General features: G+C 45.3%; 1 protein-coding gene across 1 annotated transcript in view; it reads left to right on the forward strand.

The window, feature by feature from the left end:
* Positions 1 to 15,872, forward strand: part of LOC142596467 (geranylgeranyl transferase type-1 subunit beta-like) — an 89,056-nt gene extending 73,184 nt beyond the window's left edge. Inside the window, 4 exon segments of the mRNA XM_075725588.1 lie at positions 1,908 to 2,092; positions 2,366 to 2,474; positions 15,692 to 15,823; positions 15,826 to 15,872. Of these exon segments, the coding sequence (XP_075581703.1) occupies positions 1,908 to 2,092; positions 2,366 to 2,474; positions 15,692 to 15,823; positions 15,826 to 15,872 (473 nt within the window).
* The last annotated feature ends 4,273 nt before the right edge of the window (positions 15,873 to 20,145 follow it).

Here is a 20,145-nt window from a genome sequence, read left to right on the forward strand (position 1 = left end):
CTAGTGAATACACATGCACACCCCATGCACCACCAGATTTGGGGAAATACAGATACTCAGCCCCCCCCCAGCAGCCAGCACCAGGCACATGGACTGTGACCTGCAGTCCTGCTCCAGCCACTGGCACTGAAGCCCCCACTCACCTCACTAAGTCTGGTCCCTCCCAGTAGCTGCTTTTTTGGGATACACCTCATTCCCGCCCCAGTGGCTGGTGGCCAAGACCTCCGCCCACTCCAGTAGCTGACACCATAGCCCAGGGGCACCTACAGCCCTGGTCTGACTCCTCCAATAGCTGGCACCAAATCCACTCACACAGGTCTCCCCAGTAGCTGACACTTAGTCCTTAGAGCACACATGCACATGGGATACAGAGAGAGTTTATGCAGAAAGATAGTTAAGAAAAGATTTAATAAGAAGATAGGACAGACTGTGGTGATCAGGTGCAGGGCTCAGTCAGACAAGTGTATTGACCAGTGCTGTTTTAGACATGACCAGTACTTTTTATACCCTTTTCTGGCTACTCCCATTTTGTTCCTCCCTGCTCCTCCTTCCCCTGCATATTCCCTCATCTGTTTGCACAGTTCCACTGACCTCCCCTCCAACATCCTGGACCCTCAGGTTTGCATCCATCAATTAGTGTGACTGACCAGGTTTGTTTCCTGTCTTTGTCTCCATTATGTTTGCCTGTCAGGTTTGTGTGTCTGTGTATTTTTTACGGCTTGCCCCTTTTCCTCATTTGACAAGGTCCTTGATCAGTTAATCTTAATGAAATAAATATTCCCACACTCCATATATCCTTACCAATTAGTGTGACTGACCTGGTTTGGTTCTCATCCCTGCCTCCCTTATTGTTTGTTGGTCAGGTTTGTGTCTCTGTATATTTTCTTGTTTATGGCTTCCCCCTTTTTCTTAATATCCCCTTTTGCATTGAAAAGGCCTTTGACCAGATACCCTTAAAGGAACAGACTCTCTTTCCTTCCACATACTGTTACAATACCAGCACTCACACAGATATGAACAGCACAGACAACCTGATGCTGTTCCTCATCTCCAGTTGATCAAGACAGTCAGTCCATCCAGCAGCTGGCCCGTAGACCCTTGGCAAAGTTGAAAAAACTTAAATTATACCCCTACATATTTTAAAATGTAGTTAAATAAGTTGCTGTAGAATGCTAGCAATAACAAATATCATTACTTCAGTATCCTTCCTGCATTTCAACATCAGAATGAAAAATAATCCTAGATTATTATTATTATGGAGTTTTCTAGTGCCATAATAGTGTAACAGTGGATCTTGGTCCCCATGTCTTGTATCAACAGCTTACTTCCAGGCTGTAATTATATAATTACAGGTAGTAGACTCAGAATGAGCGTTGATGGGTTTTTAAAAGTGATAGCAATGATACACAGACAGAGAATATGAGTTTCTCTTCTAATTTCAAATTTTTTCTTGCAGTTTCCTTGACAATAAAAAAAATCCTTAGAAGCACAATTTGTGTGTTTGGTACAACCATGGGAATCCTCCAGTTTTTTTCATAGCATTAACCATGTCTTTTGGGTTTTGTGGTTTTTTTGTTGTTGGTTTTTTTTTTTTTGCTTACTGCTTGTCAGACACTTACCCTTCGGTTTATTTTTCTTCTCTGGGGATTTGTGTCTGTGACTGCCTTTGGCATCTCTACTTCAGTCTGACAGTCTGATTGCTGGTTTCCCATTAGCTTTCTTGTGCAAGTAACATATCAAGAAATGTCTTCTGTTGCATTACCATTTACTCATTCCTGTTGTACTCTTTTTAGAAATCCATTGGTTTAATTGATATTACCATAGTTAAAATTCTGATTGAGATCATACAGGCTTCAGTGAAAATTTGAATATCTTAAAACATTACATAAACAACTGTTTCCTCATAGGTGGCTCTACATTTTGTGGTATTGCATCGCTGTGCTTGATGGGTAAACTGGAGGAAGTCTTTTCAGAAAAAGAACTGAACAGGATAAGAAGGTGGTGTATAATGAGACAACAGAATGGCTACCATGGACGACCCAACAAACCTGTAGACACTTGCTATTCCTTTTGGGTGGGAGCAACTTTGAAGGTAGTGTACAGAAAACCTACAGGATAGTTATTGACTTGTTTTGATTTCTTTAACCATCTTGTTTTACTTAGAAGAATTACATATTTGGTGCAAGTACAAGAATATGCAAAGATCACTATAAAGGTTTTTCATCTTGAAAAAATGCAGGATAAGTGGGTTTAACAGATTAGTGATACATTGCACTACTTATCTATGTAAATAGACATTATATTTTAATATTTTAAAATATACTCAAGTTTAGTATATTACTGTAACATTCTAACTTCTTTTCAGCTCTTGAACATATTCCAATATACAAATTTTGAGAAAAACCGAAATTATATCCTGTCAACTCAAGATCGTCTTGTTGGTGGATTTGCCAAGTGGCCAGATAGCCATCCAGGTAAATTTACTTCTCAAAATTATGGTGTCTTTTAAGCTACAAATATATTCCAGCAGTCAAACATCTGAGAGGTTATAAGATAATTTGAAAAGATGCTAGAATTCAAAGGAGATATTGTAAAGATGTGAAAACAAACTGTGCCGGTAGTAATGTTCAGTGGCATTTTGTACAGAGAACATAAACAGTCCATAAACTCACCAAACAAGATAAAAACATAGTTATAATAAAGGAGGAGACTGTTCAGAATCTGCACACAGATATTTCAGCATGGCATCATTTAATTTTGAAGAACAGTTGACAATTTGTCAGAGTGGACCCACACTGATAATGACATGCTTCCCCTCCTTGAAAACCAGTTTAGGATTCCTGACGACTAGCTATATTTAGTGTACATTATGTAGACAAATCAGTATCACTTCGAGGAAATATTTCTGTTTATCTTGATGAACTGCTTAGGAGGTTAGGAAGAAAAACAGTATGTTTAAAACCCCAACCATGTAAAAAGTTCCTCAACCTGTCTTTTAAGATAGTTTGAGATAAGATTTGAGGAAGGCAAGACTACTAATAAAGCTGTTTGCTTTGATTTGTATGGTGTTCCTGCCCATACACTACTGTTTCCTATAAAGCAAGATTTTCCTTTCTTTTGAGAGTAAGCTACTTCTTGACTTGAATGCTCTAGCTGGCCACAGAAATGGAACAAGAAGATTGAACTAGAGTGCTAAGGATTAACTAGATTGTTGCTTTATGAATGTATAGAAGTTTTGATGGTATGCCAGATTTTTTCTAGCTCTGACAATTTATAGAATATGTCTTATAAGACTGCATATCTTCTGGGAAAAACTTATTTGGTGTTTTCGTTGGTACTGTTGAATTTTAAGGGTGTAGGATTTTTACAGAAAAAACAAATCAGTTTATACTTTTGTGATACATGGGTTTATTGCAGTGTTCTTTCCTCAGGCAGGTGACGTAAGTCTCTGTTCATAGAATCATAGAATGCTTTGGGTTGGAAGGGACCTTTAGAGGTCATCTAGCCCAACCCCCCTGCAGTGAGCAGGGACAGCTTTAACTAGATCAGGATGCTCAGAGCCCCATCCAAGCTGACCTTGAATGTTTCTAGGGATGGGGCCTCCACTACCTCTCTGGGCAACCTGTTCCAGTGCTTCACCCACCCTCACTGTAAAAAATTTCTTCCTTATGTCTAGTCTAAATCTATTCTTTTTTAGTTTAAAACCATTACTCATTGTCCTGTCAACAACAAGGCCTTGCTGAAAAGATTGTCTCCATCCTTCCTATAGGCCCCCTTTAAGTACTGAAAGGCTGCAATAAGGTCTCCTCGCAGCCTTCTCTTCTCCAGGCTGAACAACCCCAACTCTCTCAGCCTGTCCTCGTAGGACAGGTGCTCCAGCCCTCAGATCATTTTTGTGGCCCTCCTCTGGACCCGCTCCAGCAGGTCCATGTCCTTCTTGTGCTGAGGGCTCCAGAGCTGGACGCAGTACTCCAGATGAGGTCTCACCAGAGCAGAGTAGAGGGGCAGAATCACCTCCCTCGACCTGCTGGCCACGCTTCTTTTGATGCAGCCCAGGATACGGTTGGCTTTCTGGGCTGCAAGGGCACATTGCCGGCTCATGTCCAGCTTTTCATCCACCAGTACCCCCAAGTCCTTCTCCGCAGGGCTGCTCTCAATCTCTTCATCCCCCAGCCTGTACTGATACCGGGGGTTGTCCCGTCCCAGGTGCAGGACCTTGCACTTGGCCTTGTTTAACCTCATGATGTTCACACAGGCCCATCTCTCCGGCTTGTCCAGGTCCCTCTGGATGACATCTTGTCCTTCTGGCGTGTCAACCGCACCACTCAGCTTGGTGTCAACTGCAAACTTGCTGAGGGTGCACTCAATCCCACTGTCTATGTCATTGATGAAGATGTTAAACAGCACCGGTCCCAGTACGGACCCCTGAGGGACCCCACTTGTCACCGGTCTCCATGTGGACATCGAGCCGTTGACCACTACCCTCTGGATGCGACCATCCAGCCAATTCCTTATCCATCGAACAGTCCACCCATCAAACCCATATCTCCCCAATTTAGAGAGAAGGATGTTGTGGGGGACTGTGTCGAACGCTTTACAGAAGTCCAAGTAGATGACATCCATTGCTTTTCCCTTGTCCACTGATGCAGTCACTCCTTCATAGAAAGCCACTAGGTTGATCAGGCAGGACTTGCCCTTGGTGAATCCGTGCTGGCTGTCTCGAATCACCTCCCTGTCCTCCATGTGCTTGAGCATAGCTTCTAGGAGAATCTGTTCCATGATCTTCCCAGGCACAGAGGTGAGGCTGACAGGTCGGTAGTTCCCAGGGTCCTCCTTTCTTCCCTTTTTAAAAATGGGCACAACATTCCCCTTCTTCCAGTCAGCAGGGACTTCACCGGACTGCCATGACTTTTCAAATATCATGGAGAGTGGCTTGGCAACTACATCAGCCAATTCCCTCAGGACTCTGGGATGCATCTCATCAGGTCCCATAGACTTGTGTACATTGAGGTTCCTCAGGTGGTCTCGAACCTGATCTTCCCTCACAGTGGGAGGGGCTCTACCCCCCTGGTCCCCATCTTTTGGTCCATCGATTCGGGAGGGGCGAGGAGAGAGGTTGCCGGTGAAGACCGAGGCAAAGAAGTTGTTGAGTACCCCTGCTTTCTCCTTGTCTGTTGATACTAGGTCGGCATTCTTGTTCATCAGGGACGGTACCCTTTCTTTAACCTTCCTTTTCTGGTTGATATACCTGTAGAAGCCCTTCTTGTTATTCTTTACATCCCTTGCCAAATTCAGCTCCATCCTCGCCTTGGCCTTCCTGACCCCCTCCCTACACAACCAGGCAGCTTCCCTGTACTCTTCCCAGGACCCTGCTTCCACTGCCTGTGCAGTTCCCTCTTACTCTTTAGGTTGACCAGCAGGTCTCGACTCAGCCATGCTGGTCTCTTCCCTTCCTTGCCTGATTTCTTACACATGGGAATTGAGAGCTCTTGTGCTCTATGGAAGGTGTCCTTAAAGATCTGCCAGCTCTGTTCCATTCCCCTGTCCCGGAGGATCGTTTCCCAGGGGGTCCTTCTGACTAACTCCTTGAAGAGCTGGAAGTTTGCTTTTCTAAAATTTAGGGACCTGACTGCACTCCTCGCTTTTCCCATGTCCCTCAGGAGCGTGAACTGCACCAATGCATGATCACTGCAGCCCAAGCTGCATTGCTCACTTGCATTGGTGACCATCAGATCCAGTATCGCGTCCCCTCGGGTAGGTGTGTCTATTACCTGGCTTAGGAAGTTGTCGTCTATGCATTCCAGGAATCTCCTGGATTGCCTACAGCTCGCTGTGTTGCTTTTCCAGCAAATGTCGGGGTGGTTGAAGTCCCCCAGCAGGACAAGAGTCTGCAAGCACGAAGCCTCCCAGAGCTGGAAGAAGGCTTCGTCAGCAGGCTCCCCTTGATCAGGCGGCCTGTAGTAGACACCAACCACAAGGTTCCCTTTGTTGCCTCTGGTTCTGACTCTTACCTATAAGCTTTCGACCTGCTCGTGGCTATTCTTCAGGGACAGCTCTTCACACTGTATTGATTTCTTTATGTAGAGTGCAACGCCTCCGCCCCTCCTTCCTCGCCTGTCCCTTCTGAACAGCCTGTTCTGAACAGCCACATTCCAGTCATGGGATTCGTCCCACCAGGTTTCGGTTATGGCAATCAGGTCATAGCTTTCTAGTAGCACAGTAGCTTCCAGCTCCTCCTGTTTGTTCCCCATGCTGTGTGCGTTCACATTTTGAAGAAAAATAGTAAAAATTTAATGCCATTCTAACCTGAAGAATGACTGTAAATGCAGCATCATCTTCTTTTTTTTTTATGGATCTGTAGTTTCAATGCCATATATACACAGCTGAACTTCCTACAAGATCAGTCTACTATCTGAAAGCCAAGCTGTCTTTCTGAACACAATAAAGATCTTCCACTTTATTAATGTGAAGTGTCTGTGCAGCTCCATTGTTTTCAGACGCCTACTGATGGTTAAATGTACACAGTCCTCTTGACTTCCATGTAAAAGCAAAATGTGAAGATAATGAGACTGGTATGGGTCATCTGACAAATGAGTTAATAGTTCTGCTGAGGTCAAATAAGGACAGAAGTGATTCTTTCTCCTTGAAGCATTCAACTTTTGTAATGCTGAGAATAGTGGCCTCCGTTTGGTTTTGTTGCAAAACTCAGTTGTGACAGAATATGCCAGAGAAAGGTTGCAAAATAAGCATATACAATTTTTTCATAAGTGCTTTCTAAAATAGATTCAGAATTTAAACTTCTGTAGCTCCTACTTCATGCAAAAAGATCTGTTTAAGTATTACATGGACTACCAAAATTGTAAGTAACTTTTCACAGCTGATGATTCAGGAAAATATTATTTTGTAGTCCTGATGTTCCAATCATAACAGATGTTAATGTTGTTGGTTTTAGAGGTAGCAGTGTTTCTTGATTTAAAATAGTAAGTGTTTGGACCAGTGTGCTTGTTGAGCAGTGATCTTAGAAAACTATTTCTTGCCTTTGAAAATCGATCTGAAAAGTCAAAAGTCTTTTAAATGCTAGTAATCCTCTGAAATCATGAGCATACCAAAGTGAATCGCAAAAAGCCTATTGCTTTTAGCAGTTTCTACAGGTAAGCATCCACACAGGGTTGTCAAACCCAAGAAAGGCTATCAGAAGTTTCCTGAAAAAAACAAGTTAGATCTGCTATCATATGTTAATGCTACTTATTACAAACATAAAACCCCCAAACATTAGGGTTCTACAGAGCTGAGGATTTTATTAGAATACATACCTAAGTCATTCATTTTTTTTCTAGACTTGAGCATAAATCATAACAAGATTTAAATAAATGTAAATAAATTTCTCTTAAACTACTAGGTTATTGTGGTTTAGCCCCAGCCAGCAGCTAAGAACCATGCAGCTGCTCGCTCACTCCCCCTGCCCCGGTGGGATGGGGGAGAGAATCAGAGGAGTAAGAGTGAGAAAAACTCCTGGGTTGAGATAAGAACAGTTTAATAACTGAAATAAAGTAAAATAGTAATGATAATAATAACAATATAATAATAATAATAATAATATACAAAGCAAGTAATGCACAATGCAATTGCTCACCACCCACCGACCGATACCCAGACAGTTCCCGAGCAGCGATCGCTGCTCCCCGGCCATCCCCCCCAGCTTATATACTGAGCATGACGTCACATGGTATGGAATAGCCTTTTGGTCAGTTTGGATCAACTATTCCGGCTGTGCCCCCTCCCAGTTTCTTGTGCACCTGGCAGGGCATGGGAAGCTGAAAAGTCCTTGACTAGCATAAGCAGTACTTGGCAACAACTAAAACATCAGTGTGTTATCAACATTCTTCTCATCCTAAATGCAAAACGCAGCACTATGCCAGCTACTAGGAAGAAAATTAACTCTATCCCAGCCCAAACCAGGACAGTATCCACCCCTTATTCTATACCATCTACATCATGTCCAGGTCCTACCCTTCCCAATGTATTCTAATTAATCACCACCACTTTCCCTGTCTTGATATATACACACAGATATCATTCCCTTTGTGATTAGAGGGCCATCCCTCTAATATGCCCATTGAGTTAATTTAGTCCATGACTTTGGGTTCCATCTGTCATCACAGTCTTTCAGAGCAGGAGAGGTGGTGTGCGGTGTTGGACTGTTGCATGCTGAAGCCAGTTCTTGTTCCAACACTAGTGCACTTTGCTTGGTTTCATCAAAGTTCATCTTCATTAAGCTGGGCGATTCTTACTGTAATACCATTGATGTGGCATATAGCAACCATAGTAGTGATGACATACAGTATTATATAGCAATTAACGTCACACCATTCAGTTCATTGGCTATTTTCACCCAAAATCAAATCCCCTTGAGGTACACATTGGACTTCCCCATCCTTTCACATTACTCACCCAGTGCACCCAGGTCCTTGAGCAAAAGCAATCCCACGAATGGGTTTGCCTTTGCCAGAGGGGGAAGTAACCCAGACTGTCTTCCCCAGCATATTTTTCATGTGCACTACAGGGGCATTATACCCTTCTACAATAGAAGGTAAAAAGTACAGTAAAAGTTTTGATTGGGCAGGGCCAGCTCGATTGGCAGATCCCCTAGTGTTGACTAACCAGGTGGCTTTTGCTAACTGTGTATCCCAATGTTTGAATGTCCCACCACCCATTGCTCTCAGGGTATTCTTTAACAGTCCATTGTATCGTTCAATTTTCCTGGACGCTGGTGCATGACAGGGGATGTGATATACCCACTCAATGCCGTGCTCTTTGGCCCAGGTGTCTATGAGGTTGTTTCGGAAATGAGTCCCCGTTGTCTGACTCGATTCTTTCTGGGGTGCCATGTTGCCACAGGATTTGCTTTTCAAGGCCCAGGATGGTGTTCCGGGCGGTGGCATGGGGCACGGGATATGTTTGCAGCCATCCGGTGGTTGTTTCCACCATGGTGAGCACATAGCGCTTGCCTTGGTGGGTTTCCGGGAGTGTGATATAATCAATCTGCCAGGCCTCCCCATATTTATATTTCAGCCATCGTCCTCCATACCAGAGGGGCTTGAACCACTTGGGTTGATTGATCGCAACACATGTTTCACATTCATGGATAACCTGTGCAATAGTGTCCATGGGCAAGTCCACCCCTTGATCACAAGCCCATCTATATGTTGCATCTCTTCCTTGATGGCCTGAGGTGTCATGGGCCCACTGAGCTATAAATAGTTCACCCTTATTTTGCCAGTCCAGATCCACCTGAGCCACTTCAATCTTAGCAGCCTGATCCACCTGCTGGTTGTTCTGACGTTCTTCAGTGGCCCGACTCTTGGGTACGTGAGCATCTACGTGACGAAATTTTACAACCAGGTTCTCTACCCGGGCAGCAATATCTTGCCACAATGCAGCTGGATGGCTTTCACCTCTGCAAACTGACTCGACTCCCCTTCTCCTTCAGCAGTTTCTGCGACTTGTCGTATAGGACTCCATACAGCAGCTTTCCACCTCCGATGCTTTCCCACAAGACGACAGGACCATCAGTGAACAGGGCATATTACTTCTCATTTTCTGGCAATGTATTATACAGTGGGGCCTGCTCAGCACGCGTCACCTCCTCCTCTGGTGATATTCCAAAACTTTTGCCTCCTGGCCAGTCCATGATCACTTCCAGGATTTCTGGGTGACTGGGGTTTCCTATTCGAGCCCGTTGTCTGATTAGTGCAACCCACTTACTCCATGTAGCATCAGTTGCCTGATGTGTAGAGGGGACCCTCCCTCTGAACATCCAGCCCAGCACCGGCAGTCAGGGTGCCAGCAGGAGCTGTGCTTCAGTACCAACCACTTCCGAAGCAGCTCGAACCCCTTCATATGCTGCCAGTATCTCTTTCTCAGTTGGAGTATAGTGGGCTTCGGATCCTCTGTATCCCCGACTCCAAAACCCTAGGGGTCGACCTCGAGTCTCCCCTGGTGCTTTCTGCCAGAGGCTCCAGGTAGGGCCATTCTCCCTGGCTGTGGTATAGAGCACATTTTTTATGTCCTGCCCGGCCTGGACTGGCCCAAGGGCTACTGCATGAACTATCTCCCGTTTAATTTGTTCAAAGGCTTGTTGTTGCTCAGGGCCCCATTTGAAATTGTTCTTCTTCGGGGTCACTTGATAGAGAGGGCTTACGATCTGGCTGTAATTTGGAATATGCATTCTCCAAAAACCCACAACGCCTAAGAAAGCTTGTGTTTCCTTCTTGCTAGTTGGTGGGGACATGGCTGTTATTTTGTTGATCACATCCTTTGGGATCTGACAAAGTCCATCTTGCCATTTTATTCCTAAGAACTGGATCTCCTGTGCAGGTCCCTTGACCTTACTCTGTTTTATGGCAAAACCAGCCTTCAGAAGGATTTGGACTATTTTCTTTCCCTTCTCAAAAACGTCTTCTGCTGTGTTGCCCCACACAATGATGTCATCAATATACTGCAGATGTTCTGGAGCTTCACGGTGTTCCAGTGCCGTCTGGATCAGTCCATGGCAAATGGTGGGGCTGTGCTTCCACCCCTGGGGCAGTCGGTTCCAGTTGTACTGGACACCCCTCCAAGTGAACGCAAACTGAGGCCTGCACTCTGCTGCCAAAGGGATTGAGAAAAACGGATTGGCGATATAAATTGTGGCATACCACTTGGCTGCCTTTGACTCCAGTTTGTACTGAAGTTATAGCATGACTTGCATGTCAGCACTCAGTGGTGGTGTAACTTTGTTCAGGCCACGGTAGTCTACTGTTAGTCTCCACTCCCCATTAGACTTTCGCACTGGCCTTATGGGACTGTTAAAGGGTGAGCGAGTCTTGCTGATCACTCCTTGGCTCTCCAGGCGACGAATCAGGTTATGGATGGGAATCAGGGAGTCTCGGTTGGTTCGATATTGCCGCCTGTGCACTGTTGTGGTAGCGATGGGCACCTGTTGTTCCTCGACCCTCAGCAACCCCACAACAGAAGGGTCCTCCGAGAGACTGGGCAAGGTGGACAGCTGTTTCATTTCCTCCGTCTCCAAGGCAGCTATACCAAAAGCCCACCGGTACCCTTTTGGGTCCTGGAAATACACTCTCCTGAGGTAGTCTATGCCAAGGATGCAAGGGGCCTCTGGGCCAGTTACAATGGGGTGCTTCTACCACTCATTCCCGGTTAGGCTCACTTCAGCCTCCAATTCAGTTAGGTGTTGGGATTCCCCCGTCACTCCAGAAATACAGATGGGTTCTGCCCCTGTATAGCTTGATGGCATTAGGGTACACTGTGCACCAGTGTCCACTAGAGCCTTCTACTCCTGTGGGTCTGATGTGCCAGGCCATCGAATCTACACAGTCCAGGAAACCCTGTTGTCCCTTTCCTCCACCTGGCTGGAGGCAGGGCCCCTCTAATCCTGGTCATAGTATTCGTTGTTCACTTCTTGTAAATGTGAATGAAGAGTCCCTTGATTAAGGTCAGAAGTAAAATTAGCCCCCTTACTCTGTCTGGGGAATTGCTCACTGGAAACCGGTGCTGCAATTTTCCTGGAAGAACCACCTTTTCTAATAGTTTTTCCTTGCAACTCATGCACCCGTGCCTCTAGGGTCCAAGTAGGTGTTCCATCCCACTTCCTCATGTCCTCTCCGTGGTCACACAGGTTAAAACCACAGGGTGCCCCGTGGTGTGAATCCTCTATATCCTCTCTCTTGAGCTGAAGGACGTTGACTCCTAATGGCTGAGATACTGGTTCGTACAGGTTCAGAGTAGGACCTATCCTCTTTGAGTTGCTGGAACTCCTGGGACGGTTTTTTCACAGCCGAGACACAGGCCCTTAGGGAGGAAGAGAGACTTTCTTCGTATTGCCGGAGTCGGCCAGCCACTTCATCCACTGTTGGTGCCTCGTCATCTCTCCAGGCCAGTAATGCCAACGAGTTGGCATACGATGCTGGTGCACTCTGTACCACCTTCTGCCACATGGGTCGTGTGCACCTGACTTCATCTGGATCTTTGGGTAACTGCTCATCGATCAGGTTACTATAAATCACCTCCAGCACACCTAATTCCCTCAGGTACTGGATACCTTTCTCTGCCATGGTCCATTTGCCTGGGCGATATATAACATCCTCCTTGAAGGGATACCTTTCCTTCATGCTTGACAGAAGTCGCCTCAAGAGGCTGAGCGGTTTTGCCCCTTTTCCAATTACTTTGTCAATGCCCCCTTCCCTAGAAAGGGATCCCAGCTGCTTGGCTTCCTTGCCCTCTAAATCCAGGCTACTGGCCCTGTTATCCCAGCATTGGAGCAGCCAGGTGATGATGTGCTTGCCTGGATGACGACTGAAATCTTTTCGCATATCTCGCAGCTCACTCAGGGATAGGGATCGGGTGGTTACCATCTCCTTTATGGGTTCTTCCTCCTCTGGTTCTCGTGATGGCCCTGGTTCATCTTCATCCCTTACTAAACAAGCTGATTTTCTCGTGTATTTTTTCTTCTGTATAGGGGCAACTGATACTGGCACGGGTTGGTTCTCTGGTTTAGCCACAGTGCCTGTCACTGGGGTTGGAACAGCTGCAGTGCCTGTGGTGGGGGTTGGAGTAGCTGCAGTGCCTGTTGTCTTGTCATCAGATCCAGAGACCCTCTCTTACCCTTGAGGGTACTGAATAGTGTTGAACAGGGCTCTATAAGCATGGGCCAGCCCCCAGCATGTTCTAATGATTTGTGTCTCTCTGGAGTTGCCAGGGTGACAACATACTTTTTCCAAATACTTTACTAGTTCTTCAGGATTCTGCACTTGTTCAGGGGTGAAGTTCCAAAACACTGGAGGTGCCCACTGTCCTAGGTACTTGCCCATACTATCCCACATATCCTGCCACTCATAACTCTCCAGCCTTGGGGCAGATCTCTGGATGATATTCTTAAACTGCTTACTAACCTTTATCAAAACCGAAACAGTATTCCCAAGAAATAGCAATAGAAGTATCTTAACTACCCAAGGATGTTCAAGATACTGAAAAGTTATTGTAATGAAGGAGGAAACATCATAGAAGAAGGTAGCGAAGGTGCCATTCTGTATATCCTCCACAACAAATCTCTCAGAGGAAGAGGTATAATTGCTAACTCTCTCCATGAGGTGGTACCCGAAGTACAGTAATGGCTTCAGTACAATCCCTAGATACCAAATAATGCTCGAGGACAGTGTTTTAATAACAAATGTCCCAGGCAAAACATCACTAATCACTGCAGAGTACAGCAAACTGCACAAACCAACACCAAGCTTTATCAGGTACTGCAAAAAAAGGAGCATGGTGCAGATCAGATGAACTAATATTGTGACGAGGAACTGTTAGCAGATTCCTTAATACACTGTGGTTAATCTGTTATTATCTCAAACCCTTCGAGCCCCACGTTGGGGGCCAAAAAGGACTGTCCTGGTTTAGCCCCAGCCAGCAACTAAGCACCACGCAGCCACTCGCTCACTCCCCCTACCCCGATGGGATGGGGGAGAGAATCAGAGGAGTAAGAGTGAGAAAAACTCCTGGGTTGAGATAAGAACAGTTTAATAACTGAAATAAAGTAAAATAGTAATGATAATAATAACAATATAATAATAATAATAGTAATAATAATAATAATATACAAAGCAAGTGATGCACAATGCAATTGCTCACCACCCACCGACCAATACCCAGACAGTTCCCGAGCAGCGATCGCTGCTCCCCGGCCATCCCCCCCAGCTTATATGCTGAGCATGACGTCACATGGTATGGAATAGCCTTTTGGTCAGTTTGGATCAACTATTCTGGCTGTGCCCCCTCCCAGCTTCTTGTGCACCTGGCAGAGCATGGGAAGCTGAAAAGTCCTTGACTAGCATAAGCAGTACTTAGCAACAACTAAAACATCAGTGTGTTATCAACATTCTTCTCATCCTAAATCCAAAATGCAGCACTATGCCAGCTACTAGGAAGAAAATTAACTCTATCCCAGCCGAAACCAGGACATAGATGTACTGCTGATGCAGCTCACTTGATATCTTTAAATGATATACAACACAAAAGAATTGGAAACTTGTGAATTACAGGTGACACAAAAGAAATATTAAAAGATCTAACATGATAAAAACAGAAGGAGAGGATGAAAATGAGTGTACACATTTACTAAATGTAAAACACTGAAGTGAGATTTGCACTATTAGAAGTATAAATCCACCTTGTGCTTTGGTTTTAAGACAGCTGCTCAGTAGTTGTGAGATTGTGTACTGCTGTGTATTTGTGAGTTGCTCATGAAACAAAACATTTGGACCTATGTTTTTCAGCCTTGAAAAGCCTTGCATTTTTTATAGCTTTAAAGAGAGGTGTACACAGTCTGCATAGGTGTGTTATGGCTACAATGGAGTTTTGTATTAAGTATATGGATTTGCACAAACGTAGAACTTTGTGGTTAAAATCACCACATATCCTTATATAGGCAATTAGGTTTGTATATGGATTCTAGTGAGCATCAATGCAGCTTCCCACAGGAGTTGATATCCTATATTTCCTGAAGTTGAGCTTTCCTTGCCTGACATACTTTCTGCAAGTTCAATAGAGACTATATCTACCAAATGTGCTTTTGTCTTCATGTGTAATGCTGATAAGCAGAAGCCATCTTTCAGAGAAGGTATCTGGCTAGTGAGAGTCTAGGCATATAACTTCTTGTAATATCATTTTAGTCAGACACAAAATTAGTGATACCTCCAAAAGATTACCAAGTGTTGAGAATTTGGAAGGGACACATTAAGGTCACATCCTCTTTCCATCCTGTGGCTGTGATTTCTTGGGCGGATAATCCAACCTAATGGATTATTGTTGCTCAGAGCAGGCAGGCTCACTCCTCTTCCTCCCAGATTCCTTAAGTACAGCTGCATGTCTTTTCCCCTTTTTGCACTAGATTTGGTGTATATTTCTGCAAAGCAGTTTAATGTGCTAAAATGTCAGAAAGCTGTCCAATTTTTCCTGCTCGGGTTAGTTTTCTTCCATGTTTTCAGAATTACTTTAAGTGATAGAGGGTGTTGAGCAAGCTCTAGTGCTGGTATAAGATAGGCAGCAGGAGAGCTGTGGGATGGGGAAATAAGAGCATCCCATCTCTGCTGATCAAGCTACTTCATGAATTCATGTTCTTAGGGTATTTTCTCTGGAAGGGGGGAGATTAGGGAAAGTAATGATTTTTTTCATACTTCTAAATCATGCTGTTTGGCTACTGGTGCTAATTTTGGTGTTTCAATAGTCAGCTGACCACTAAGTAGCCAGCTATCCACCTGACCTTTCATTTGCAAAAAAGTCCTTCACGTTGCGGAGGGGAGGGGGGCAGGAAGATTTACTCTGTTGAAGGGAATGTATTTACAGCTCCTCAAATGATTTTGCTATTTCGCCTGAGAATTCAGAAGAAATTAAGTATTGGCAAGAATTGTTATAAAATAAAACAGACTCTAGTCTTAGAGATTGCACACTATCATTTCATGCTGGAGGGTTTGGGCAGAAATTCTGTTCTTGTTTCAAATCCTAAGTTTAAAATGCAGCATCTGTTTGTTTTCCTTGGTTGTAATTATTCAGGGGTTTTGGAATCAAGGAACAGTTGGCTGTTACAGCCTGACAGGAACATAATTTTCTTTTTCATTTTCTGTCCTGCTTTCAGATGCTTTACATGCCTACTTTGGGATTTGTGGCTTGTCTTTAATTGGAGAAACTGGTATTTGCAAAGTTCATCCTGCCCTGAATATAAGCACAAGAACCTCAGAGCACCTTCACCACCTCCATCAGATCTGGAAAACAAGGACTCTAAACAGTGTTCAGAGGACACACACATCTCTACATGAATGATTTAGACTTGATTTTAGTTCTGATAGCATAATTGTAACCCAAGGTTAAAAGCCACGTATAACCAGCGTGCTCTTTTAAGTGCTGAAGTCATACAAACAGATCTGTGTTGCTGGCATCATTTTGATAAGTACTTGCCTCCAGACAGTTATTCTGCACTGGGGACAAAGGAAATATTTTGGATATATAGAAGTTTGTCACTACAGATGGTAAATAGATCTTCAAATGGCTTTACTTCAAAGAAATACCTTGAGGCAATTGAATTTAAGTTTTATTTTTTATTTTTTAAATTCGTGCATACTGTGTGAAAATATATAATGGGAAAGTATTGTCAAAATCTGTTTACATATCATACGGTATAGCACAGAACCTTGAAGTTCTTTATGACCTTAATGTTTGACATATTTTTGGGTAAAGAATCTCCCATATTAAGTCTCAGTTAAAAGTTACCTTTTATCATTTACTTTCAGATTCCATAAACTCTGTTTGTTTTTTTTAAAGTACATACAAATAAAATTATTTTATTCAATGTACTGGACTTTTAAAGTTGTGTGGCCTTACTAAATGGATTTCATAATTCTACTGAGTAGCTTCTACACAGATGCAGTGAATCATTAGCCAGACACGGTGTTTTGGACTGAAATATTCTTTTCATGGGATATTAATGAGGGTGCAGTGTATTGATGTATAGCATTAAGAGATATTCAACACAGAATAGCTGTGTGTGAGAGAAGCATTAGAACCTGTTTCTGAAGTCAAGCCTTTGCAATACATTAAAATTGTACAACTGTACTGCGATTTTTTTTTTATATTTTTCTCTTTTAGTGTGAAATAATTCTGAGTTTCTTAATGCTTCTGTGTAAAGAATGAAACATTGGGCTTTAAGATAAGTTGGCAGCGGTTTACTCAGAGAGACATGATGAACATTCTCAGCTTATTTAGTAGTAGTGCCTTACTTTGTGTGCTTGAAATGCTGCTGTGGCAGGTTGACCTTGGCTGACCACCAGGTGCCCACCAAGCTGCTCTCTCACTCCCCCTCCTCAGTGGGATGGGAGAGAAAAATAAGATGAAAAACTTGTGGGTTGAGATAAAGGCAGCTTAATGAAAAAGAAGCAAAGGCCACGCACAGCAGCAAAGCAAGAAAAAGGAGATTTATTCTCTACTTGCCATCAGCAGGCAATGTCCAGCCACTTCCTGGGAAGTAGGGCTTCAGTATGTGTGGCAGCTGCTTCAGAAGACAAATGCCTTAATAACAAATCCTCCTTTCCCTTATCTTTTATTGCTGAGCACGATGTCATATGGTATGGAATATCTCTTTGGTCAGTTTGGGTCAGCTGTCCTAGCTATGTCACCTCCCAAGATCTTGTCCACCCCCAGCCTACTGGCCTTTGGAGGCCATGTGTGTGGGGGGAGGGGGGTTGGAGAGACAGCCATGATGCTGTGGGAGCGCTGCTCAGCAATAACCAAAACATTGGTGTGTTATCAACACCGTTCTAGGTACAAATACAAAGTACAGCACTATGAGGGTTGCTATGGGGAAAGTTAACTCAGCCAGAAAGGTAACCCAGCCAGTCCCAATACAATCTTAGAATCATAGAATTGTTTAGGTTGGAAAAGACCTTTAAGATCATCCAGTCCAACCATTAACCTACACTACCAAGTCCACCACTAAACCAATTAAGGGTAGACTAGACTAAACCATGTCCCAAAGTGCCACGTCTACCCGTTTTTTGAACGCTTCCAGGGATGGTGACTCCACCACCTCTCTGGGCAGCCTGTTCCAATGCTTGACTACCCTTTCCGTGAAGAAATTTTTCCTAATATCCAACCTAAACCTCCCCTGGCGCAGCTTAAGCCCATTTCCTCTCATCCTATCGCTAACTACATGGGAGAAGAGACCAACACCCACCTCACTACAACCTCCTTTCAGGTAGTTGTAGAGAGCGATAAGGTCTCCCCTCAGCCTCCTCTTCTCCAGCCTAAACAACCCCAGTTCCCTCACCCGCTCCTCATAAGGCCTGTGCTCCAGACCCTTCACCAGCTTCGTTGCCCTTCTCTGGACACACTCCAGCACCTCAATGTCTTTCTTGTATTGAGGGGCCCAAAACTGGACACAGTATTCCAGGTGCAGCCTCACCAGCGCCAAGTACAGGGGCACAATCACCTCCCTGCTCCTGCTGGCCACACTATTCCTGATACAAGCCAGGATGCTGTTGGCCTTCTTGACCTCCTGGGCACACTGCTGGCTCATGTTCAGCTGGCTGTCTACCAGCACCCCCAGGTCCTTTTCGGCCAGGCAGCTTTCCAGCCACTCTTCCCCAAGCCTGTAGCGTTGCATGGGGTTGTTGTGACCCAAGTGCAGGACCCGGCACTTGGCCTTGTTAAACCTCATACAGTTGGCCTCGGCCCATCGGTCCAGTCTGTCCAGGTCCCTCTGCAGGGCCATCCTACCCTCCAGCAGATCGACACTCTCACCCAACTTGGTGTCGTCTGCAAACTTACTGAGGGTGCACTCAATCCCCTCATCCAGATCATTGATAAAGATATTGAACAAGGCTGGCCCCAAAACAGAGCCCTGGCCAACACCGCTCGTGAAGCTGCCAGCTGCCCAAGGAGAATGCTATGGGAGCCGGTGTCAAAGGCTTTGCTAAAGTCCAGTTAAATGACGTCCACAGCCTTTCCTTCATCCACCAGGCGGGTCACCAGGTCATAAAAGGAGATCAGGTTGGTCAAGCAGGACCTGCCTTTCATGAACCCATGCTGGCTGGGCCTGATCCCCTGGTTGACCTGCACTTGCCTGTTGAGTTCACTCAAGATGAACCTCTCCATAATCTTCCCCAGCACCGAGGTCAGGCTGACAGGCCTGTAGTTCCCCGGGTCCTCCTTCCGGCCCTTCTTGTAGATGGGCGTCACATTGGCAAGCCTCCAGTCGTCTGGGACCTCCCCTGTTAACCAGGACTGCTGATAGATGATGGAGAGTGGCTTGGAAAGCTCCTCTGCCAGCTCCCTCAGTACTCTCGGGTGGATCCCATCTGGCCCCATAGACTTGTGAGCATCCAGGTGGCATAGCAGGTTGTTAACTGCTTCCTCCTGGACTATTAGGGCTCCATCCTACTCCCCATCCCTGTCTTCGAGCTCAGGGGGCTGAGTACCCTGGGGATGACTGGTCTGGCTGTTAAACACCGAGGCAAAGAAGGCATTAAGTACCTCAGCCTTTTCCTTGTCCTCGGTGACAATGTTCCCCCCCCCCCGCATCCAGCAAAGGATGGAGATCCTCCTTGGCTCTCCTTTTATTGCTGATGTACTTGTAAAAGCATTTTTTATTATCTTTTACAACATTGGCCAGATTGAGTTCTTGCTGGGCTTTTGCTTTTCTAATTTCCTCCCTGCATGACCTAACAAGATCCCTGTACTCCTCCTGAGTTGCCCGCCCCTTCTTCCAAAGGCGGTAGACTCTCCTTTTTCCCCTGAGTCCCCGCAAAAGCTCCCTATTCAGCCAGGCCGGTCGTTTTCCCCCGCCGGTTGGTCTTACGGCGCACGGGGACAGCCCGATCCTGCGCCCTTAAGACTTCCTTCTTGAAGAAGGCCCAGCCTTCCTGGACCCCTTTGCCTTTCAGGACTGCCTCCCAAGGGACTTTCCCAAACAGCGTCCTGAAGAGACCAAAGTCTGCCCTCCGGAAGTCCACGGCAACAGTTTTGCTGCCCCTCCGCTTGGCATCGCCAAGAATCGAGAACTCTATCATATCGTGGTCGCTAAGCGCAAGACGGCCTCCGACCACGACATCTCCCACAAGCCCTTCTCTGTTTGTAAACAGCAGGTCAAGCGAGGCACCTCCCCTGGTAGGCTCGCTTACCAGCTGTGTCATAATGTTATCCTCCACACACTCCAGGAACTTCCGAGACTTGCCTCTCTGCTGTGTTGTATTTCCAGCAGATGTCCGGCAAGTTGAAGTCCCCCACGAGAACAAGGGCTGGCGATTGCGAGACTTCTGCCAGCCACTTGTAGAACGCCTCATCTACCTCTACGTCCTGGTTGGGTGGTCTATAGCAGACTCCCAACAGGACATCCGCCTTGCTGGCCTTCCCCCTCATCCTTACCCATAAGCACTCGACCTTATCATCACCACTGTCGAGCTCTATACAGTCAAAACACTCCCTAACATACAGAGCCACCCCACCGCCTCTCCTTCCCTGCCTATCCCTTCTGAAGAGCTTATAGCCATCCAGTGCAGCACTCCAGTCATGAGAGTCGTCCCACCACATTTCTGTGAT

The sequence above is a fragment of the Pelecanus crispus genome, chromosome W, assembly GCF_030463565.1.
Source record: "Pelecanus crispus isolate bPelCri1 chromosome W, bPelCri1.pri, whole genome shotgun sequence".
Taxonomy (NCBI): Eukaryota; Metazoa; Chordata; class Aves; order Pelecaniformes; family Pelecanidae; genus Pelecanus; species Pelecanus crispus.